Source organism: Athene cunicularia (assembly GCF_003259725.1).
Source record: "Athene cunicularia isolate RWA chromosome 6 unlocalized genomic scaffold, athCun1 chr6_part1, whole genome shotgun sequence".
NCBI classification, from domain to species: domain Eukaryota; kingdom Metazoa; phylum Chordata; class Aves; order Strigiformes; family Strigidae; genus Athene; species Athene cunicularia.
The window spans coordinates 13,178,130-13,202,715 of NW_020799105.1; the positions used below are offsets into that span (position 1 = coordinate 13,178,130).

At 35.9% G+C, this 24,586-nt stretch overlaps 2 protein-coding genes across 5 annotated transcripts in view; one reads left to right on the top strand and one right to left on the bottom strand.

The window, feature by feature from the left end:
* STN1 (STN1, CST complex subunit) overlaps nt 1–10,545 on the bottom strand; it is a 44,499-nt gene extending 33,954 nt beyond the window's left edge. Inside the window, exon 1 of one of the 4 annotated variants that reach the window (XM_026851403.1) lies at nt 10,443–10,545. The gene's annotated coding sequence lies outside the window, so the exon portion shown is untranslated. Of the gene's footprint in view, nt 1–3,736; nt 3,967–4,752; nt 4,805–7,353; nt 7,427–10,442 lie in introns of those variants that run through there. The other 3 variants (XM_026851407.1, XM_026851406.1, XM_026851405.1) reach the window with 3 other exon arrangements.
* Nucleotides 10,546–10,856: 311 nt separating this feature from the next.
* The window catches only part of SLK (STE20 like kinase), a 46,841-nt gene continuing 33,111 nt past the window's right edge, over nt 10,857–24,586 (top strand). The window contains exons 1-2 of the mRNA XM_026851515.1: nt 10,857–10,863; nt 11,757–11,857. Of these exons, the coding sequence (XP_026707316.1) occupies nt 10,857–10,863; nt 11,757–11,857 (108 nt within the window). The remainder of the gene's footprint in view (nt 10,864–11,756; nt 11,858–24,586) is intronic.

The window sequence follows — 24,586 nt, forward strand, 5'->3', positions numbered from 1 at the left end:
CAATAAACTGACACCACTACTATGTAATAGTCTTCCAGTGGAGTTAATGTCTCCATGTCATAACCTGCAATGTACTTCCCTCTCTCTGTTTTTTCCTTTCCACAGCACTGCCTAGAAATCCCTCTGGACAGGCCCATGTGGCTGCAGGAGACCAGACAGACTGGCTCCTCCAACATCAACAGTCTTGGAAGGAAGAGGGACAAAGCTTGCAGTTGTAGATTGCCTCCTTTGGCATTGCAACTTGTTTTATATGCAAGTTAAACCTTGTAACAAGGTTTTGGCACCCAATTTTCCAAAAATCACAATTCTGGAAAACTAACAAGGAAATGTGCAATAAAATAAACAGTAGAAGTAGCTCATTCTGATCCTTGTCCCATGCATTAGTCACAAGATATTTTCCTACGTATCAAGAAATCAGAAAACCACTCAACAGACCAGTAAACTAGCTCTATATATTTATTTGTCATGGACAGCTGTAAGCTTACCATAAATAAGTAGTAGAAGTCACTACTAACAGTCAGAAAGCTTCACTTGCTGTTTGTATTTTAAAGCTATTGGATAATCATGCTGAAGCACCTTCTTCAACTAATTCTCTAACCCGTCTCAAAGTGAGGGCAGGAGGAAGCCTATGAAGATGATTAATTCTCTCTGAAAGCTCTTAATCACCCACAGTGCTGCCAGAATGAGCTGAGCTTCTGAAAAGACATTCTTTCACAGGGAGAGAAGGTTCTCAGTTATTAGTGTGAAATAAAAACAAACAAACCGAAAAATAAATTACTTATTATTAATAAGTTCGCTGCTTGGAAAAACAGCAGTATGGAAGCTTTGATAGCTAGAGTATACCAAACAGGCTCTTGGCAAAGGTAATTTTTTTGACAGATACATGCAATTTATCAATCCAACAAAGGAATATTAACTCATTCAAGTCAACTAACAAAACAAAGAGAATAAAACCTAATTCACCCCAGCCTAAGGCAACACAGTTAGCTTTCCTACTTTGGTCTACCAGTGTAAAAGATTTAGTGATACTTCTTGAATAAAGAGATTTTCCAATTTCAGAAATTTGGGTAGAAGTGGCAAGCATTGGTTGATAGCTTTCCGAAGCTATGGGGCCTCTGAACTCCACGACAAGGCTGACTGAATATCTAGAGGCAAGTTTTCCTGCCCATGTCCCCCTCTCCCCTTTAAATTACTTTATGCATCTGGTATAATTTAAAATAGCCTCTGGAATAACATCAGAATTTATATGAGCATTCATAGCACAACAGAGCACTCCATTACAACCAGAAACTTCAAAATAATTAACCTACCACTAAAGTCTAGGTGCACAGTTATGATGAAGTTCCCAAAATATTCCCAGCACACAGCAAAACATTAGATTATGACAGACTGCTTCATGTTCTGAAATCGTTTAAAATTTTCCATTGTTATACAAGTGAACCTTTTACCTATATCAGAACACTGAGGCTGTGCTTGAAACATGGTGTCCAAACACACTGTTGTTGGTATATAGAAAAGAATTCAAATCAGAATAACTATGAAGTCTCAGATCCAACTAGGACCATATATTTTGTGAGCATAACTGAAGTCTGAGATCACTTCTTTCAAGCTCTTTTAGAAGATTGAGACCTGTTAGTCATCTTAGAAAGATTAATACAGTTAGCTTGACATCAATGTCTGTTTCTAGACTGGCTGCATTTGTTCTTTGATTTTTTATGCTATTCCACAAAATTAGTCTTTTTCTCCTCCAAATAAATACTCGTACTGGTTCTTGTCTGAAGGCACTTCTCACTGCAAAATGTTTAGTCATTCCAAAAGACAAACCTGTGCAAAATGAAAAGCTGCAGGAAAAAAAAAAAAAGCATTGAGACTATATATATTATTATTCTCTCTTATTGGGTGAAGTTTGAACTATCATCCCATGTAAGAACAAAGCTTTTGTTATGCTTTTCTAACACTCCTCACACAGGTCCTCTCAGCCAACATCTAGGAAAAATATCAAAAAGGGTTGTTTTTGTATCAAAAATGGTACAATTCCTAGCCTGCTATTCTCTGGATTTCTTTTGTAACTGTGACTCCTTTGTGAGGATGAGAACTTTTTTACCTGAAATCAAGCACAGGATTTTTTAGTTACACCCAGCCTGCTCTGACCTACAAAACCAAAAAGTTTTAGAAATGCCAAAGATGTGTAGATATGCTTTGATTCCTTAAGATAAATTGTTCTGTACAGCCTTATACCACATTCTATGACCTCTGAATGCTCTGAATATTAGTGTCTTCTCAGCTAAGAAAAGCTGGCTCATCATCCCTTATCTTCAGCTGCTAAACTCCATTAGGACTTATTAAAAATCCAGACTTTGTCCTCTAACTTTTGGGTTAGCAATTTTTGTAATTTTCTGAGGATGTTCTGAAGTAATATCTTATATATTCCCCCCTGAGGTCTGTCCAAAACTCATCACTGAGAGCTGATACAGGACTGATACAGAATGAACCCAAACTGTCCAGGAATACCTGTCCAGCAACATGAGTATCTTCTTAATAGCTTTCCTCCTTACTGAGCAAAGAAGGCTAGACTTCTTCATTTGTGAGGATTTTTACTCACCTTTAAAAGGTTTTCCAAATCCAGTAGGAAGGCACCAAATGGACATAACACTGTTAAGATTCTTAAAAGGAAATACCTCACCCATTACTATAGCTGCAACTTCTTATGTTCCCTGCATGAATTGATGTCACAGAAGTCATGTTAAAGTCACTGCTATTTCCAACTTATTGGTATGTAAAAATCCAAACAGCTTTTTATAAAATAGATCTAAATGTCTCCTTAATTACATTTGAATTCAAAGAGATGCCACTCCCTACCTCCTGCTTCTGAAAGTAAGTCACTCTTCTATACTGTATCCAGAACAATACATTAAAGCTCAGCCAGAAGCCACAGGAATTATTTTTCCTGTAGGTAATTTTATTTTCTGCTACAGAAAATTCAGTCCACTTAATGTAATGGGCTCTTTTGGCTTAATTCATAAAAATCACATGGTGTACTATAAAACATAATTATGTGGATGTGATATTAAATCCCCCTTGTGTCAAAAAATAAAGATTCCAGGGCACTCAAGACAAAGTGCATCACAACACAACACTCTTCTCATAAGCAGGTCCTAGTGCCCAAATTTTGCATATACTATTGTTGAACACACAATAGCTGCTGTTCTCCTTAACAACTGACACATTATTACAGCTCCACACATTGCTGCTGTACCAAGAAGAGATCCTACATGAAACCAAATTCTACTTTACAACACATAGTAACTATTTTCTTACCTCAAAAATGAGACTTATACAATAGCTGATAAACATCTAAGTGAAAAGCATACATTACACATACAGAAACTATTTTAAACATGGTTGTAATATAAAAATAACATTTTCCATGAAAAGCTATGCTGTTTGCACAGTAAAATCAGTTTATTTTTTAAAGTCTACCTTTACATTAATAACCAGTTGGTATCTCACATTATAAATGTTACTTCCCCTTTTTGCTATCATAGTAATCACATCTCCAGCATTATGCCACTGCAATATCTCTGGGATATTGCTAAAGATTAAGTACTTTTCAGTGCTATCTTTTTGTCAGATGTCCTTTTTCGTGTGTGTTTGTCTCTGAGATGTTCCCTACTTTTCACTATGGTATAGTTTTAATAGCTGTAGAAGGCATAATAAACTTCCTGCTTATGCTTACCACATAACCAGGATTGGGTTTGCTGGCTGGCTGGCCAGCCGTAATAAAAACCAGATATTAAAATAACTCATTTTCATATTACAGAACAAGTTATTCAGTCCCAAGATTCCAGAGCTGATCAGGATCACAAGAGAACACAACATCCACTCTGGAGAAAAAAGGGTTCCTGGGAAACAGAGGAAGAAATTTAGAATTTGCAGAAAGAAAAGCAGCAATCTATGTGTGGGTTTTGTCCAAACATTTTTTTGTGCCAGTATTGACCAAAAGCAATACTGAGATGCAAAGCTATCTTTATCCCTTAATAAATTTCTAATCCTAGCTGCTATGTGAACTAATGCAAATTTGAAAGCCACAAACAAAAAGAGCAAATCGGCTCGTGACTGCTATGCAAGAGGAAAAGGTCTAATTACCATCTGGAGGAAAGACAAACATGGTGAAGCATTTGTAATACATGCTTTCATGTGACTTAACTAAAGCTTCTAATATCCATCAGATGGAGGGGGCTCTGCAAGTTTTAAATACTTTGCCTTGTGTTCATACATAGTTTTGATCACACAGATTTTGCTTCAAGTGACATATAAACTGAAATGATTAAAATGGTTAGAAAGAATACAGCATTATAACTAAAATGAGTATATTTTAATTGTATATGACTTTAAAATAAACCAATACGCTAGATACTTATTCATGTGACAGATTGTTATAGTCATCAAGACATGGAGGGAAAGAATTTTTATTAGACTAACTACTGTATTTAAGAAATACAGCTATCCACCAACGCAGCTCAGTATTTTAATATTACTTGAAAATTCCTATGAAAGGAGGTTTCAGTTAAATACAAACCAAAGCATCTAGACCTCTTGAAAAAATCTTATCACGAAAGGGGCCCTGAAGTTTTTAATTGCATTAATCAGTTAATCAATACAGAGACAGCTGTATAAGTTTCAGGTTGTTGACACCTTCCATTAAATCTAATGTTTGCTTCTCACTCAAATATGTATAAAAACACAACTCACCCCTCCAATTATATATGACTGTTTCCAAATATCAGCCTTAATGATGGTTGTCTTGCAAACCAACAGGAAGCAGAAAGAAAAACAATTATTTCTTGCAGTAACTTCAGGAAAGTTAACATGTTAAAGCTTGAATGCCTTTGACTTGATAGGTTTCCAATAAATATTCTTGTACTACTTGTTGAAATATTTTGATCCTTATTCAAGATTGCTATATTATTGCTTTTTCTTCTGATGTGTGATTTCAAATATATTCCGTAAATCATCATCAGTTTGCTTGGAAACATTCAGGTAATTTGACAACTTTTATATTTGTTCTGTCATCATTCCCAGAGGTATTTCCCAACATCAACAGAACTGCACTACAAGAATTCTGGGGGCAGAGGTATCTCCCTGGGTAGAAAGAAGAACCCCCATCATAAATTTCTAGGACAACTCACCTCACAGTTAAATACAATGTGATAAAGTGTCTAAAATGGGAAAGGATGACCTGCCCTCTGAAGATACCTTTCCCCACTGACTACTGAAAAAGCTAGGCCAATTTAGACTAAATACACAGATTTTTCTATTTTTCTGAAGCCAGAATTAGATCAGTCTTATTCCTAAACATTTTAACACTTTTTTTTTTTTTTTTTTTTACTGCAAACATCAAGTAATACCTTTATATGTTGAAGCTTCCAAATGCCACGTGTTTCTATGGCAATTCTTAGATTAACTGATCCTACTGTAATGCATCAAAAAAAAAAAAGTAATGTATAGTTTCCAGGTTACTGATAGGAGCCTAAATGTTGATTCTGGCTAATGAGATATGGGCAAGCTCTTGAGCGTCTAACCTCTAGAATCATAAATTTTTCCTGTTTCTATTATATATGACTGAACTATTCCCATAACTCATATTAGAAAGGCTCATAAAATACCAAGTACAAAAGTGAGTCTCTTTTTGTGTTCCTTTATGAAGACAACTTTAAATTTCAGATACAAAACAGAAATACAAGTCTCTACGCTACAGATCTATCAACTATACATTTAGCAGAAGGGCTTTAAGAGTGCTCTACACAATATGGTCTCCCCTCTCAAGGCTTCCAGTAAATATGTAACACATCTTGATGCTCCTTTGAGGAAGATGAACAGTCTTTTAGTCCATCCTCTTAGACCATAAAGAAATAAAAAGGTTTTTTAGCCATCGTTAGTATTCCTTTCTTCAACTTGTCATAAACATGGGCTATTAACAAATGATACTACTAGCTCCTCTGTAGTTACCACCATTAGAGCATTAGAACACAGGAGTCAGGTACAACACAGCAAGTGTAGAGGGGTCATAGAAAAAGCAGAAAAAGTTAAAAACTTGGCACGTACACAAAGAAGATGGAAATGTCATAGAGAGAAGAAAATTAGTATCTTTAAGGTCAATATACAAGACTGAAAGAGACTGAAAACACTGTGGTATTTAAAATCCACTGAACTGAGATGCTCCTATGAGAAGGCACCACATTCAGAACAGTAGGAAAAGAAAAATGACTGATGAACAGGAGAAGGGAGATAAAGGTCAGGTGTGGGAGAGTCACCAAAAATTTCTCGTTAAGTCTGAAGGACTGAGGAAAGTTAGCAAAGCTATAGTGGTACAAGGCAAAGAATCGAACTTAATTCCATAAAATCCTGAACTCGAAGGAAATGGAGTTAGACTCAGAGCAAAACAAGGCAGCTTTTGGAAATAACTTCAGATACAGAGCCTAGACACACAAGGTCTTGGCAAAAACTAAAAATGCAAAAAGAGGAGGTTAAAAAGGAAGGTAGTGGGTTAACTAGAGGAATCTAGAAGTTACAGTGGAGCTTAGAACTGAAATTAGTAAAATACATCAGAAAATGCCAACTTTGGGTAGAAATTATAGAGTCTATGGAAAAACACCACCATACAATTTAAAAATATCAATGAAAACACCACATACATGAAGTAACGAAAACAGAAGGGACAGTGTTGAGTCCCAAAGGTGACAGACAGATTAAAACAGATGAAATAAGAATTACACCTCAGATTTAACCACAAACAAGCCACCTGTGACCTTACATAAGTTCAATGAACTCAGACATCAGAAAGAAGATTGGAGATCAGTGAAAGCGTGGGTGGACATAAAGTCAAGACAATATAAAAATACACCATTAAATATTTTGAGAGAACTGAAAATAGGATGTAAGACTGCAGTAAAAGGGCAATATATGCTGTGAAGAACACATTTCAAATTAAATTTCTGAAGCAAGTGTTTATTTTAAATTAAGAGAAACTGAAGCTGAGCAGTTTAAATGAAACAACTTAAGGAGTTCGGAACAGTAGCAAGTCAAAGCAATTAAGTCAGTGGGAAAAGATAGTGATATTAAGCAGCAGAAAGTATAAAGGAGTCTTCTAAATCTCAAAGAGGTGACAAAGATTGCAGTAAAGAGTTACAGCTATTTTTAAGCCAGTATATTTCATGCACAACCAAGATAGTTCTTTAACATCTTTACTCTGACATTTTAAGGAAGCATTGAATTTTCAAAATGCATTGCATTAAACTCCTGAAGGAGAAATTTTAATATATTTATAACTCACTTTTACCTTTTTATCCTTACCATCTGGAAACATTTACAGTTGCTAAAACTCCTTCTACAAGAGAAAAAGAAAATAGCCACACACAAAAACCCAGGCTTCATACAGCCTCCTCACCAGAAAGTCAATGCAACTTGGGAAGGATTTGCTACTATCACTTAACCTTCACCTTACAGAGTTTATTTTTAAGATTGAGTGCCAAGTTGTAACTCCAGAGTGAAAGCATAAGGGAAAAATTGAAACTGAGACACAGTTTTCCTTTTCAGATATAATGTTTTAATGTTGACTTACTTGTTAAAAAAAAACCAAACAACCCACACAAAAAAAAACAGGCTAAGAGATAAAGTTTATCCCTAGATTAATTGCTCCTTTCTTGTGTCAGCCTTTCATCTCATATTTTCAACATTATATGAATTAAAAGCTCTCCGGAACAGGAAGACTTATCTTTATAAAAGACTAAAGCAACAAATCTGTAGTATCTAGTAACATTCAGCCATTGGTAGGATGACCCTACTGTCCCTATTCTGCTCCGAGTGAACCTGTTTTACCACACACATGTTCAAAGCAAACTGATACATTATATAGATGCTATATGTGAACTACTCATAGTCAAAAATTCATATACCAATAGAACTGAGAAAGAACCAGGCCCTGGTATCCCAGTTCCATAACTGCCAATCTTAAGGCAGCAAGCTCAACCAGATTTCATCATATATAGCTCAAGAAGCTTTCTTTCTGTTTTCCATTTATTTCCAGTTATTATCACAAACTTTGACATGCACACATACAACATCACTACCAGTCCCCCACCCTATATCTTTAACCCTGAAGCTAAAGAAAAGCTAATTGGGCCTAGAGATAAGGATTCCATGCTATGGCTTTGGATTCCTTTTTTTCACCATCATCTATCAATTAGTTCAAATAACCAGATGGAAATTATTTCCCAAAGTACTTTTTATCCAAGAGAAAACAAGTTAAAACCACATTATTCCATTGTAAAAAGTGATAAATATTTTTAAAGCTATTATTGCATATTAGCATCCAAATCAAAGCTATCATCCCACCTAAAGGAGCACCAAAAAAAAAAGTATTATAGAAAGGAAAAACAAATGGAATTAAAAAAAAAATTAAGATTCCAGAAGCTAAATCACTGCTATTAACATTGGAGAAACCTTATCAATCACTGGCTTTGTTACTGTATTTAATACAAACTACGTGCATGAAACTTGCAAATTAAGTTAATAAGCACAGCCAGCCAGCCAGATCATAGAGAAGAAAGGAAAACATCTCATCTGGATTGCAGTTGTTTCTTGGTAAATATAACATAAACAGCCTCAGCTCTAATGCCCTCCTCAACAGTTTTACATTTTGTGGCAAAGCTGTTGGTACAAAGAAACCACAAAGTCCAAGATAATTTTTTAACAACAAATGCTGATTATTACAACAAATCAGGACTGCTATCAGGTTAGCAAGACTACTTGAAAGGCTATTAATAGAGTAGTACTACCCTTGAAACTGATTTTACACAGATTAAATAAATTAACTCCCGATACAACATTGTTTGATTCATAAACTGTTTGTGGCAGGCACTACCTCTTTGTTCTGTGGCAGGACAATGCCTAGCACAGCATGTTCCTGTATACTATAAATACTATTAGCACCACTAATTACTCAAAATACAACACCAACATATTCTTAAAAGGCTTCTACCCCAGTGTGCTTCAGCTAAAAAACATCATTAACACATGATGCAAAGTTCAGTTCCAGGCTACTTCTGTGCCCTTATTTCCTTCTGAACCACCTTTCTAATCTTTACTACTACAAACACCTGTATTATTAGACAACTCATTTGCTGAAATCCCTTTCTTGACTCAGCCCAGAACCTTCTAGTCCTTAAAGTCACGCTTCTTACAAGGAGACTGTGGAGGTTGCCATATGATCCCCCTAACTGGTGCATCTCAATGCCTCATTATTATTACTGAGTTTACACGTGGCCTACCCTCCTTAGATAGCAAATTACTGTCATGCTAATAAAATGGTCTGAGGAATCATACACACAAGAGGCTTTATCTTCAGAAGCTTATGATATAGTTTAAATTAATGGTAACTGCAGGCACTCAGGTACATAGGAGGATAAGGCATTACATGATTTTCACTGGGTGTTTGTCCCATTGTCAGATCTCTCTTTGGTCCCATATCATTGCCTTAACTGTAAGATCAACATACTGCCTCCTGTCACAGCCTAAAGTTCATCTCTATGTCTGCTAATTGGCCCTTAACCAGGCAATGGGAACACCTCTTGCTTTCATATGAAAATACCACACATTCAGTGGCATATAAACAACACAACTATTAAAATAAAATTATACTTCAGGCTGACGAAGGAATCACTGTGGGAAGAGAAGGTTGCAAGATAAGGAAATTCAAGCCTGTCCACAGATTAAATCTCACAAGATACCAAAACTGTGCAGCACATTAACATCACACCCTGCTATGACCGAACACTGTGACCAGTTGGTAGCAGGTCTAGGAACAGCACTGGCCCACAAACAAAATAAAGTCTTCAGACATTGCCTTTTTCTATACCAACACCTTCCTCAAAAATCCACTCCCAAGCTCAAACCCTCCTGGGGGCACCACCTGACATCACAACGCTCCTGACTGACAGAGGGCCTCAGACCCCCTTCAGCTCCCACGAGCAGACCCGGGAAGCAATGCGGGGGAGGAGGGAGACTATCTGTGCTGAGGAGAGGAACTCAAGGTACCCAATAGCCCAGAAGGATAGACGTCCCCCTACCTAGGAAACATCCCTCTCTTCCACAGGACTGGCGAGACCCATCCTATACGGGGAAGCAGGGCGTCCCTCAGGATGAGCAACTCAGCAGAGAGTAAAGGATCTCTTTTCCACACAGGCCCTCCCAGAACGCTGCAAGAGGACAAAAGGGAAAGGAACTTCCCCTCCCAATTGCGAGCATGCAGCCTAACCCCAAAGAAAAACAGGAAGAAGGGGCGAGAACTCGCACGCCCCAAGCGCTGCCCCTCAGGCCCTAGCGGCAGGGAGGGTGAGGGGAAGGAAGCAGCCCCCTCCATCTTGGGTCAGACACCAACTTACCCGCCGGCGGCCTCCGCGCCCTCCTATTGGCTCTGGCCGCCGCGTCACGTGGGAAGGGGAAGGCCCCGCCTCTTCCCCTGCCTCCGCCTGCGACGGGCCGCCGTTTCGTTTAGGGATAGTGTGGAAAAAACATCATGGAGGATAAGCATGAGAGAATCGGGGAACTGACATGAACTGAGACTCTGAAGCAGGTTCTTGATTAAAAATAAAATAGAGAAAGAATGGCATTTACAGTATTTCTGAGAGCTAATTCGGTCAAGAAACATTCAGATTTAGAGTACTGCATTTGAGAGTTTACAAAATCCGGATACTCATGAAACCGGTGCTATTTTTGGTTGAATTTATTTTAGTTTTTATTGTGCTGTGGTGTTACCTGTTTGTAAATTTGAGCAAAAGTGCCACAGTTAGTTCAGAATGCTAGGTGAGTTTTTTTCACCCTAGGAATTTCTTGTCAATGTTCTGTTTTAAGAGCATCTAGTTTATTTTAATGTTGATGTAATATGTAGTCTACATGGTGGTTCCCGTGTCAGTGTGGAAGGTTAGAGAATTTTTTTAATGAAAATAACTGGGAAATATGGCCGAAGTTGCTCTATCATAAAGCTTGGTGACTATAAATACATAATGTCTCTAACGGCATTTTCAGAGTATTGAAGTTTTTCTTTAAACTTCATAGCGGAATTTTGATTCCATCTTTGTCAGTATAATGCTCTGTCTCATAGAGGTGGCTGGGGAAGCCTCAAAGATACAGTGCTTAAATGTGTTCTCCTCTTCCGCATTCATTTCCCCTCCTGTCCTCAAACCTCACTTCATGTTTATCTGTAGGCTTCTGTGTATTAGCAATACACTGTAGAGGAAGGTGTGTGAGTAAGGTAACTGGTAAATTTTGCAATTCGGTGTACTTTGTGTACGGGAGAGTTTTTTCCGGTTAACATTTCATTTTTCATTTTGAGATCTATTTCTGAATGTGAAATAACAGTATAAACCGTTGAAATTAAATTTTTCAAAATTTAAACCCTATTTTAAAAATTGCCATACTTAGAATTACACATGCAGTTACAGTGATAATCTTGAGCATAGCACCTGTGAAAATTAACAGGTACTAGTATTCCTGGGAAAAATTCCCATTTTAGAGAAAAGTCTCCTACTGCATGTACTCAGCAGCATTCATTTTGTTTCCATCTACTTTGAGAAGGCGGATTATGTGCAGGTATTAACTGTACATATGTTCCTGCATCTAAGCATGCTTGGCAAGAAACTATCTCAAAACCAAAGGTGTCTTAGGTTGTTCTTTCTTGGATGTACACCTCAAATGAGAAACTTCAAGAATAGCCATTCAATACCTTCTCAAATGTTGGAATCCAAATTATAAACTAGAAGAAAACTGTCAATACTTGAAGACTTTGTCTTTAAGTAATGTTTGGGGGGGGGGGGGGGGGGGGGTTGTTTGGGTTTTTTTGTAAAACACCCTAGTGTCGGTTACATTTGCCAAAACTGTATTTGCCTTTGTTTAAGATCTAGGAGTCTGTGTGTGACAGGGTTTTGACAGATACATGATAAAATGGAATTGCCAGATAATTAAGGCTTTGTATACTTTGGACTTGTAATAAAAAATAGGTTAGATTGGTTACGTGCTATGATACTCTGTAGATAAGTATTTGGTTTAGTTATGTGACTCATCTTATGGACAGAATATCAAATATTTAAATAAAAACTCAAAAGGAACTCTTGAATGATTCTGACAGTACAATGAAGCCTAGCTGATTAAATTATTTACATAAAAAATGCTGTCTAGTGATAACTAGTTTTGTATGCAGAAGTATTAAGGGTATTGTAAACTTGTGCTTCATTCCCCTTGTTCCTCTGTCAAGTACAAGGGTCTCATTTTTTCAAGTAACTTAGCCAAATTACTAGAAGAGCTTATTTCCTTTGAAGCTGTTTGTTCTAGTTTTCTAAAGCTTTCTTAGCTCTGACCATACACTTGTATTCACTAACTTTTAAATAATGTTTAATGTTTAAATATTATGTTTCGAAGTGTTTCAACTGCTGGTGCAAGTCTCTGGTGATCAAAGGAGCTGTGTAACTGCAGACTACTAATGGCAAAGGTTGATGGCAAAGTTTGATGACCGTGTAGGACTTTTCATTGTAGTCCTTTTCAGAATCTTCAAAGAGGCCACTTGTAGGCTGTTTCTTTTCTTTTTGCTCTTGGCTAATGAATAATAGTGTAGTTTTCCATCCTTTTTCAATTTCTAGACCTTTGCAGTACTTCAGTATCAGGTGATGGCTCTTGCAAAGTGAATTTCGAGGTTGCTGATGATAGACTTTTTTTCCAGTCTCTTAATTGCCTTTCATGGATTATTTAGAATTACTGAATGGACTGCCAGGGTTCTGACAGGCCCTGAAGAAGCGTAATATTAGCGTTGTAGGCTGATTTCAACTTCAAAATTTGGCAGTTAAATCACAAACTTTTTTTATTTTTTTAAAGATTTGTATGCCTGGTGTGTAGTTTATAGGGCCAAGTTCATGTAGCTTTTAATGGGCATTCTCTTATTTTGTGCCATAATAGAATTAAATATTTGTGCTATCTTGGCTTTCAGAATTAAATGGTTGTGTTATCTTGGCTTTCTTTACATGGCAGAATTCCTGTGTTGGATCTCTTTAACGTTTTTTTAAAAGAACAAAAAAGGAGAGACAGTTTAAAGCTGCTCTTGATTTGATCAGGTTAAGTTCCTCGGAAAATCTTGGGCTTTTAAAGTTAATTGTAATCAGTTTGCTTTAGAAATTAGGTATATTATTATATTATGTTACTTTATTGTTTTATATTGCTCTATTGTATCAAATATCAGTTCAGTGCACACAGTGAACATTAAAGGTAAATCAGTATAAGTAAGTGTTAAAGACTTTCATCAGCTTTAAGCTACTCTTTCATTTCCCAAAGGTTAAACGTTGAAATAGTGTGAAAACAGACCTTTAAAATGCCTAATGTGTTCTGTGGTTCTTTATTGCTAAAGTTCCTGATTGAGAATCTTTATCATACTGGTGCACATAACTAAAGAAAATGCAGATATCTTCCTAAGTTAACCTTTTGAAAGAAGTGGTGGGACTATATTTCAGTAAAATTTGCCAGCCTTTTTTGGTAGCAAGAACATTGTACACAAATATAAGAACACTTGCACTGCAAAAAGGCATTTTCTTAGTGTTTAGTTGGTGTCATCTCTGAGATCTTCACTAGAGGATACTCCTCCAAGAAATTAATGTTTTTTTGGACATAATTACGATAATTATGGGTACCATCTGTACAAATACACTAGTTTTAAGTCTTCTGTAGGAACAGATTCTGTAATGGTAGAATATATGTGGAAGTATACTATATAAAATGTAGGATATCTATATATGGTATGTGTGTAGAGAAAGAATGTATAGTGTGTGTGTATATATATATTTTAATGGAAACTAACAAATTATTATTAGAGAATCCTTTGTATTTGTCTGGGTTTCAGTTGCATTCATGCTTCTTAGTTTGTATTTGAATATTCTTCCTATTTATAGTATCCCATTTATACCCTGATTCTAAGATGTTGGAAGCATTGTGTATACAGATTCTCATAGCAGTTTAAAAAATCAAATATTTGTATTTCATTTAAAGTTATTAAGACAAGTTTTCCAGTGCTCTAATTAATTGGTGCTTGGTGTCTCTGTAGGTTCAGAGAAATGTTGTGGAAGCTGATAGCTATAATCATAGTGAACAGCATTTCCCAAATGCATTATCTTCTGATAATTATAACTACATTAAGTACCCATATATACTTATATTTGCAATAGTGGCCAGTCCAAACTCACCTCTGGCTAATGATAGTGGACTTTATTATAAAGTCCAGTGAACTAATGATATTGCTTCATTTAAGTTAAACTTTTGTTTCTGTATTTAAAACAATCTTACCTGTAATGTAGCTATGTGACTTAGAGGAGAGCTTGTTTGCCTTAATGTCTTCTACAGCAGGAAGAAACACCTGTTTTTTAAGTAGTGGTTTAATAAGACTGGACCAGTTACATCATGTAACATTAACTCCATCTAATGCTAGAATATGAACTGATAACTGGTGGCTGCTTAGAGGTACTTTTTGCCTACCACTAATATCATAATTTATTTTCTAATCCTAGAAAATACTTTTAATTAGTCTGACCTGAAAACAAAACCAGGGCAGAGCAAGGAGAATTTATATTTCCTAGTTTCTGTGGCCCTGCAGCACGTTGTTCTAAATAATTCGTACAGTTGGATATTTTAACTTGAAGTTATCTTAATGATGATAATATATCATGTGGCTTGCTAGGGTGGATATCTTTTACATCTGTAACTTAGTAGGAATAGATTTTGACCACTTACTATCTAAGCTGAAGCACTGATTAGCTGTTTTTTGTCTGCTCTTCATCTTTTTGCTTTCCTGGTGTCATGAGCACCAGCTGTTGAAACTCGTGAACATTCCAATATAAAAGATACAATTCCCTGTGAAGGATATTGCTTGAGTTTGTCTGAAATCCTATATGTTTGGTATTAGTTGGAAGATGAATTCGCATTTGAAAATTTCCTGTCAAATAACTGTGTTTTGTGAACCTGAAGTTCCATGTGTGACTGCCCTAAGCCTAGACCTGGAAAGAAAAAGCAGGTGAAAATGTCCTAAATTCAATTTTAATACATGAGAATGAATCTCTGCAGAACTTTTGGCAATTTTTCTTAAAATTGTTTGCTATACTAAATATATTTTGTTCTAATCTATTTTCATAATTAACTGTATAAGTTGACCTCTGATTAAACTGGAGCAGTAAAATAGTGCAGTTGTCCTCAGGAGATCTGAATTAATAATAATCACTTAAATGCCATGTTGCTTTGTTTAGCCGTAGAGGCATTAGTAGAGGAGAGAGCTGATCTACTCTCGAGACTAATATATAAGATGCAAATGTTCAATTTCAAATATTTATTCTAAGTAAAATAGAATTAAACTTTATCTAAAGCTTGCTAAGAACAGTAATTTCTGTAAGAGTAGCCTGGGTATTTTAGGGCTGCTTGTGTTATGGTCTAGATGAAGAAAGATGTGTGACTGTTCATGGAAGACAAACGATTTTAGTCTTGCTGATCAGCTGGGTGAGTTGCTCTGTAATGTTATCTTTATTTTGACACTATTGCAGTTTTAGCATGTTGAAGATACCAGATAAGGAAAAGGCAGTATCACTCTGTTTTAAACCCTGGGAAATCTGTCAAGGAGAAAGCTTTACAGAGCTCTTTACACCTATTGTCGCTCAGTAGAGAAGTTTTCTGAGGAAATGGGTAGTGCAAGAAAGTTATCTGTAGATTGTAAATTGAGATAATTTTCCTGTTTTAAATGGCTATTTGCAGAAGTTACCATCTCCTTTCCATTTTGTCTGTAGCAAAGAAATATTCTAAAGAAGTAAGAAGCATAGCACGTGTTTTATGTCTTACTTTTTGGACATCTTTAAGTCACGTGGCTTAGAATCAGTATGACAATATTTAACTTATGAGTAATGTATTGTCCGTTTGTTGCACACAGAACTAAACTGCAGACAAGTTTGTGGAGGATAATTATAGAATGCTCATGATCACTCCTTGGTAAGGCAGTTGTCTTTTCCAAGGTGTGAGGAGAGTTATATAAACTGTTTAAAACTTCAGTAAATAGGAACTCATTATTTGATTTTATTTATCTATGTTTATAAAAGTTCCTAATTTTTTTTCATGTCATCTGATATTTCATATTTTTTAGCTAACAGTTTGTGTAAATGCTTGGACTGTTGGTTTCTTGTCTAGAGACTAAAACTTTGGATTTCAGGCATAAGCTAAATGTGACTGTTTTATGTTGTCAGATAGTGAAGCAGCTTTAGGCTATACTAATCCGGTGAAATAATTCTTCATATCTATGTGAGATACAATCTATTTAAATAATTCTGATATAGGAGCTAAAAAATGTACTGGGTTTTGTTTTGTTGTTTGGGGATTTTTTTGTTTGTTTTTAAACAGGTTTTGTAGACAGATTGGTTAAACCATGTTTGGCAGGGAAGTAGTAGTCCTTTAGTAGTACAATCCTCCAAGCAGTGAGGCATACATGCTATTGTTGCAGAGCAATAGTTCACAAGTTTCTTTCAGTGCTGTTTTGACCACCCCATAAACAATATTGAAGAAATCATTTGTTGGGTTTGTATTTGCAAATGCCACAATCCCCAGTTTGGGATTATTTTTTTTTTTTAATTGAATACAGTTATGAATGGGCCTTACATATTTCATGGGCCATGACCCATGTTTTGAGAATCTCATAAGATTATAAACATCATTCTCCTTCAGTGACAGTTGTGTCTACGTAAAAGAGACAGCATGTAATTAAACTCTCTGTTTTGAGATCTTAAATGCATTCCTTGAGACCCTGGTGCCTGAAGTGTCATTTACAAGGTTTTTTTTTTGGTCTTAACCTTTAATTATATTCAGATTATACATGGAATTCACAAATTCATATTGTCTCACCTCTTTTGCCTATTGTCTTACTGTACAGTAGCTGCCAAATTACTCAAATAAAATGCTTGTGCTGTCTTTTCATTTGATACTGTTTGGATTGTTCTAGTTTTCAGTGGTTAGTGATGGAAAAGCCATGAAATTTACAGTTAGACAACAGCTGACTGAATTGCACAGAGTTAAAAAAAAAAAAAAAAAAAAAGAACTTCATTTTTTATAGCTTTATAACATGATTACAGCATGGAATGCTTGAAAGAAATTTTAACTGTCAAATATGTCATGTATAACTTTTTTTTTTCCCACTCAGAAGTGGGTAAAAATCTTTTTAGAGATGAAGAAGACCTAGTACTTGAAGGATGTCAGGCAATAAAAATTGGCTAAGTAATATTCAGTAAAACTATTAGGCCACCTAAACCACTCCGCAATGGTATTCATACTTTAACAGAAAATTAAGGCCTTACTGTAATGTTAATTTTCCATTGTGACTTCAAATTTTGTTAAATATGCTCTGCATTTCTGATACAAACCAACTGGAGTACATGTAGCAGCAGATATACCTAAAGAAAAAATTCACAATAAAATAGAAATGAAAGATTCTTTGTATATTTAATGCAGTTACTTAGACTATCATACTTGGTTTTAGGAGGACATACTCATACTGTTTCTTCAAGCAGTTCTAAATGTATGTAAAGTCAAGTTATAATACTAAAGTTACAGGGCTTTCCTTGTTTATTTTTACTCTTCTGGACTAAAACTGGTTTCCACTATTCTGTGGGATTGCATATTTATGTAGAGAGGTTAATGTAAAACAGCTAAGCGTGGATGGTGATTTGGAAGCTAAGAGAAAGGCACAAACTTTTCCCCATGTTAATGTTTTTGAGCCATTTTCTACTTAGATAATTACCTATAACCTAGAGCAAAGAGTTACTCAAGCATAAATTCGTGCTTGAATCAAGTTCCACCCAAAATCTGACTTTAAGAAGGTTTTGATTACTAAATCTCTCCTTACTACAGAGGACTAAGTGACTGTTACTTAAAGTATCCATCTTAAAAATTAATCTGTTGGTGGTTTTAGAAAATCTGTAACTGAAGGAGGCCATGACAAATAAAGGAACTCTATTATACAGATTTTTTCTGAAATTGCATTAATGCAGTTTAAAGTTAGTGGTTGAGCAGATAGTAGAAAGGCAGCTGTACAGTCTGCTGAAGTTTTTTGGGGAACCATTACCCTAGAATTTAAGTTTGTCTACATTAAAATTGTTCTACTAGGCATGGGGATTCACCATTGCTTTCATACTAAGGCAGAATTGGTTTTTAATCTGTCTGGCTTGATAATGAATTGCAGAAGACTGTCCCTTTATTTTCTTTTCATTGAACAGTATTTTAGATCTGTCTGAGGCCTTGTTTAAGGAGGACTTTAAGGAATTGGGTTTTGTCTCTAGAAATGTTTAGTCATGACCATGATTCAGAAAACAGTGTTGTGAGGGAAGTTATTGTAACTTTGTTAATGATACAGTAATAACTTGGCAAGACCTTTTGCACTGGAATTTATTCTTGTAGGTAATGCTTCTCCTACCACAGATTGATCCTGTAAAACCAAAGCTTTTTTCTAGCATGTCTGAATTTCACATTATAGAAGATGACTTTTCACTTTTATTTCTATGCATTGCTTTATCAGGAAAAGAGTTAATACTTTGTAATCAGAAGGAGAAATGTCTATTGAGTGCTTCAGCAAGAATTAGCATGTTTGTAGTAAACCCTCATCTCCTTCACAGCCTTTGTCTCAAATCAGGCTTTATTCAATTCATATGCTGCCTTTTTTTATTTTGTAAAGTTCAGTCATGTTCCTGCCCCACCTTCAGCTTTTCCTGTTCGAATTGAAGAGGCCCAACCTTTTTAGTTTGCTTTTTATAAGACAAGTGCTTGACCCTTTCATGATTTGATGGTCCTTCTCTCATTCTGTAACTTGCTCAACTTCGGTGAATGCCACAAATCTTTCAGTTCACCATTCAGGCACACTGTTCTGTTTTTCAGTTCTGGATACTCTGGGTCAGAGCCATGGGTCTGAGCAACTATATTACACTGTGAAAACTGTGAACAGTGGTCATGGCTAGGAAATGTGGTCAGAAGAGTTTGAGCAGGAATTATTCCCAAAACGAATTTTAATCATTCCAGTAATGTGGAGAAATGGGTACTCTTAGAGTTAAGCCAAGCTTGTTTTTACTCTCACCCCTTCCAACTGATTTTTACTACTAGTGAATATGCACTAACCGAGTTTATAAGTAACCTGAAAGAAGGAAACACTGTCTGCTCTTTTTCATCTCTCTGGGGTGGGGATCACCATATAAACAAGCATACTGTCAAGTGTTTCCTACTGATTGACAGGAATAGCTGGGGTACCTGAAAATACATCCTTTACTTTTGGTTGTAGCAATAACTAAGCTCTCAGAGGCAAACTTAGATATTCTGGTCAGTTTAATAATCCTAGAAGCTGTTTGTTAATTTAGCGTCTTAAACAAAAAACTGCACACCTCCCCTAGTATATAAAAGTGAAATATAAAAATGAGCTGGTGTACAGACTTGTTAACTCTCCTGTTTGTGATGTCTGTTTCAATATTTATTGATGCTTAGTCTTTAGTGGCCCAGCATGGGACCTCACCTTTGAGCCAGTGCAATATGAAGAAGATTGTTTTGAATCTCTGAAAAGCTCTAAACCAGTATGGAACTGTGATACTAAGTGAAACAGTCAATAACACCTCTTTTCAACGTGGTGCATTTCAATAGCTTTAGTAAATACAGAAGTGGCTTTTGAATGGTAAGTGGCTGGGTCGTTACCGGGACTGTTTTCCACAAGCAGTTTCCGATGATGCAAGTCAATGCAGCCCAAGTTCTGGCAGTGTATTCCCATTCCCACCTCCTTCTTTGTGACAGGTCTGGTGCTTGCCAACCCCATGATCATCTGGTTCAAGGAACTAATCCACACAAAAGCTAATTGTACAGGTAATCTTCTTGGCTCCCCAGACCAGCTCACGGGAGGGCCAAACTGACAGTGCTGATGTAAGGGAAAAATGACAGGACAATGTCAGCATTGGCTTAAATAGCTATAAAAGGGAAGCATCAAGGTGGCATATCACTATTCTGAAGACATTAAGGTATGTCAGATGAATGCCTTTTATCAGGACAAAAGGAAAAATAGACATAATTGTGTTGTATTCATCTGCTGTTAACAGCAGTGATAAAAAGACAGTTTTGCTAAATGCTGCAGTTGGTATTGTTATCAGCTGATAGTTCTGTGCCTTTACATCACTGACAACCTTGCTAGAAGTAGTTAGTTAAGTAGACGTATCTTTAACTGGCAATTTACTAAAAGCCTGTGTTCCCAGTTTTGTTTCTGGTGGTGATTCTTTTCTCTGCTTTAGGTATGCTACATAATTACTAGAAAAGAATGAAAATTTTTAAGATTTCTTATTTGACGCTAAATTTACCTGTATGAGGAAAGTACAGAAACTGAATTGGATTTGAGAGTGGATTGTTTAGAAGCAAGCCATGACTTAGATAATTTTCCAGAAGGAATGGAATCCCGCATTCCCTCTCACTGTACAAATACACAACAAAAGATAGCCCTCTGCTTCAAAAAGCTTTCAGCCTAATAAAAGAATAAAGAAAATAAACATGAGAGAAAAGGAGGAGTAGAAGAAAGGGGGAAGTCTTGTCGAAGAGAACACTACTTAATCTCTAACAGCCATTCTGGTACATCCTCATTGCTTCTTGGGGACATGGGCAAAATAAAGGTTTCATAATTCCATTAAAAGTAACATTGCCACACTATTAAGAGGCAAGAACAGTACTTCCTCTTGAATATCTTGTGTGTTTAACTGTTTTCAGTGTTTAACGGTATCACGATACTCAGCAGTTCTATCAGAGGAAGAACATTGTTCCTAGGTTCAAAATCTTTACTGATAGAATCTCGTAAGTTCATTAGCTGGGAAAGTCTGAGTAAAACAACTGCTTTCCCGTTGTGTGTTCTGTGCATCAAGCTCTGCAAAGACAACTATATATTGATTTGTTTACCTGGATTTGTTTTTAATAATTTTATCAAGTAATGCAATTATTCTGATGGCCATTTGTATTTATCACTAGCATATTAGGTAAATTCTGAATGAATTACACTAATCAGTAAAGTGGCAAACAGTAAGTTCAGAATTTGAAAAATATTATCAACAGCATGCTTCTAAATTAAAATTTCTTTTGAAATCAGCTGATAGATAAGATTGTTATTCATATACTTTCCCAGAGTAGTCAGTTTTCTTAACTGTTTAGTTCACCAATTAAAAACCAAAACAGTTAATCTGAAAGGCAACATCAGAAGCAACATGTTCCACAACTGTGCTGAATATGAAGTTTACTTCCAGAACGCAAGACACTATTTTTGTGGCACTTGAGCCAATTTTCAAGGAATACCAAATGTTTATTCAGATGGCTCTTTCTCATCTCTTGAGATGTCATACTTGCAGCACAAAGATAGCTAGATCATTATAAACTGTATGTAAGGCAACCTTTCTAACTTGCATGTCAGAAGATTTCACTTTATTTTCATGAGATGGTATGTAGCTTTAGGGTCATTACTTAAGGCGCATAAGAAAACTACTGGCAAGTCACAGACTGTACAAGCATTAAATAGCATACATCGTAGTGAATTTTGTAATTAATAAAGCTCATTGTAGAACTGATTTGAAAATAACTTTCGAGAGCTGAAAGACACTGACTTAACTATATGGATTTTTTGTTATTCCTGTCTTTGTAGTTAGTTTCTATTAGATTGTTTTAAAGATATGTACATAAGAAAGCAACAATTTTCTTCTAGAATTCTAAATTTCCCATTCTTTTTAAAATATAGTAATACCATAAAAAGAATATGAATTGGTTTCTATAACAATTTTACTTAAAGAACAGGGATGATGTTGTGCAGCTTTTTTATGAAAGCTGTCAAAAGCTACTCACTTCCTTTTTTGCTACTTCAGAAATAGGGGAAGTTTCATCTTAACAGACTAGAGCATGCATGGAGCAACAGAATATATGCTTTGATAGTTTTGCAAGAGCTGTTGCCAGTCTTAATGTGGTATTGATGTAGTCACGTTTCATTTCCCAGTGTTTAAACCTGTGTCGTCTTGTAAAATACTGAATCTTAAACTGCCTGTATAGTTTATATTTTTTCCCTTAAAATATATCAGGTATATTTTATTTATTGTTCATTTTAACAGGACAAAGAATGAAATGGGCCGATAATGCTTCATCTTGTTTCATTTAATCTTTCCCCTCTGGCTATGTAGCTGTGCTTAGTGCAAATCTTGAATGTGGTTCATATTGCAGTATCAGATTATACAGAATCTTTTCCCAAACTGCCCATATTTTTAAGCTAGTAAGATGTATACACTTTAAATGACAGTTAAGTTACATCTGTTATATCCCATCATCTTCTACAATAAATACATAAAATAAATAGCCTTAATATGGGTCTTTAAATGCCTTCCTTCTGCTATATGAAATGTAGAGCTTTTAATGATATTCTTTACTTTTTAGACAGTAAGTTTTTTTAACTTAATGACTGTGCCACGTTTCATTTCTATGACTATGTAGTTTCCCTAGTAACGTGCCAGGAAGCCTTTGTTGAAGGGTTCTTGAAGTCCAAAGCCACTTTATTTAAAAAAAAAAAAAACACAACAAAACCAAACAACTCTAGATTGATACGTGTACATCTGAGAATCCACACTATGTAGTTTGTGAAGTGCAGTAAACAATATGACTTAGTGGTACGTGAAGCCAAAACACTCTGGAATATCTGCAGAAAGCTACAGAGTTAGCTTTTACAACTCCATAATGATCTCCCTGGGAAAAAGATGTTAGCAGGAGTAACACTGGCTCTCTGAACTCAAATGAACAAGTGTTGTTACAGATGTCAAATGACGAGAAGCAAGATTATAACAGAATTTTTCCAGGTAAAGGGATCTGAGGTTTCTTAAGTCCTGTGTCCAAACAAATCATAAAATTATCAAGAGCAAATAAAATTCTCAATTTACAACCTCGCAGCATGAAAAAACCAAGTCTGGAGACAGCTTCAACTGTGGTTTGTTGGTTGTCTTTAAAGTATTTCTAGTGAACAGCTAGAATAAGCAATTGTTTAATTAAAAATTATTTCTTGATATCATTGTTTTTTGGAAGCATTATTAATTTATGTAATCTGGAATAAAGGTGTGTTTACTGGAATAAAGACAATTTTAAGATGTAGTGAGTGACTAAACTAAACTTGTAAATTAATAAGCAGTAAGCATTATGGGGTTTTTTCCTACAAGACTGAATAAATAACTATAGGGTATCTGGAATCCAAGATGAAGATACACTGGGCTACTGTCTTCCCTGGGAAATTGTGAGTCAGTTTGGGGCTGACATTGTCAGGTGCTGGATAAAATGGAGCAAACCTCTGCCAGCAACTGTTAGTGTCCCTGCAGATGAAAGATACTGGCAAAGCAGCTTAGCACTGCAGGGATAAATCTTAATTTGTTATACCTCCCCCCCCCCCCCCCCGAGCGATCACATTGTGCATTACGCATTTGTATTTTCTATTATTGTTAGTGTTTTATTTCAATTATTAAACTGTTTTTATCTCAACCTGAGTTTCCCTTCACCCCTCGCAATTCTATCCCTTGTCCCCCAGGATGGGGAGTAGGAGCAACTGGCTGTGTGGTGTTTGGCTCCTGGATGGGTTTAAACCACAACCCAGAGGTAGCAGTTTGCTCTTGCAATCAGACCAGTACTTTTAATTACATTTCTCAACATTTGATGTTAAAATTAATGCTTACTTTTATCTGATTAATTAAAGCAGTTGTTTGGGGTTTTTTTCTAACATTCACTAATAAGGAATACCTTTTCGTGTTTTGGAAAGAGATTTGAACACTTGATACTGGTCAGCGATGCAGGGGCTTTTTTAAAGTTTCAAAATGCACAGGACAATGTTAAATATGGTATAGTAAATTTATATAAATCAAAGCCCAGTGTAGTTTTTCCAGTAGGCCCCACTACTACTTACAGATTTATTTGATCAGGCTGTTAAAAGAAGAAATTACAGGAATTTTTTTCCTGGGTTCATGTGTTTAAGAAAGCCTGAGACACGCTGCTTTCTGGTAGCTCTGAGAAGCAGTTCTTGCCTTTGTCATACAAGGACAGTTTTTCAGTACTGATTACTCAGACATCATCAGAAGGCATATATGGAGCTAGATCTGACAATCCCAGGTTTACACAAAAGTGTAGCTTTGTATGTGCAAACCCATCTTTTTCTGAATAAGGATGTGTGTATTTTTCACTTTTTGGCAGTCTTGATGATCTATGATTATGACTACAGTTTTGTTGAGAAGAATGAGTCAGAGAGGAAAAGCTTCTTAATTGATTTGTTTTGCTGCCTGCAAAGAATGCAGAGTGATTATATAACATCTCAGAAGAGATCAGGAAGAAAGGTGATGAACAATTTTTTTATCTCATATCTCAGCTTTGTTTCTGCTTGGCTGAACAACAGATGAAGGACATACTTTTTTCAGTTGTAAATAGTGTTTAATTTTTAGATGGCGTCATGCTGCATCGC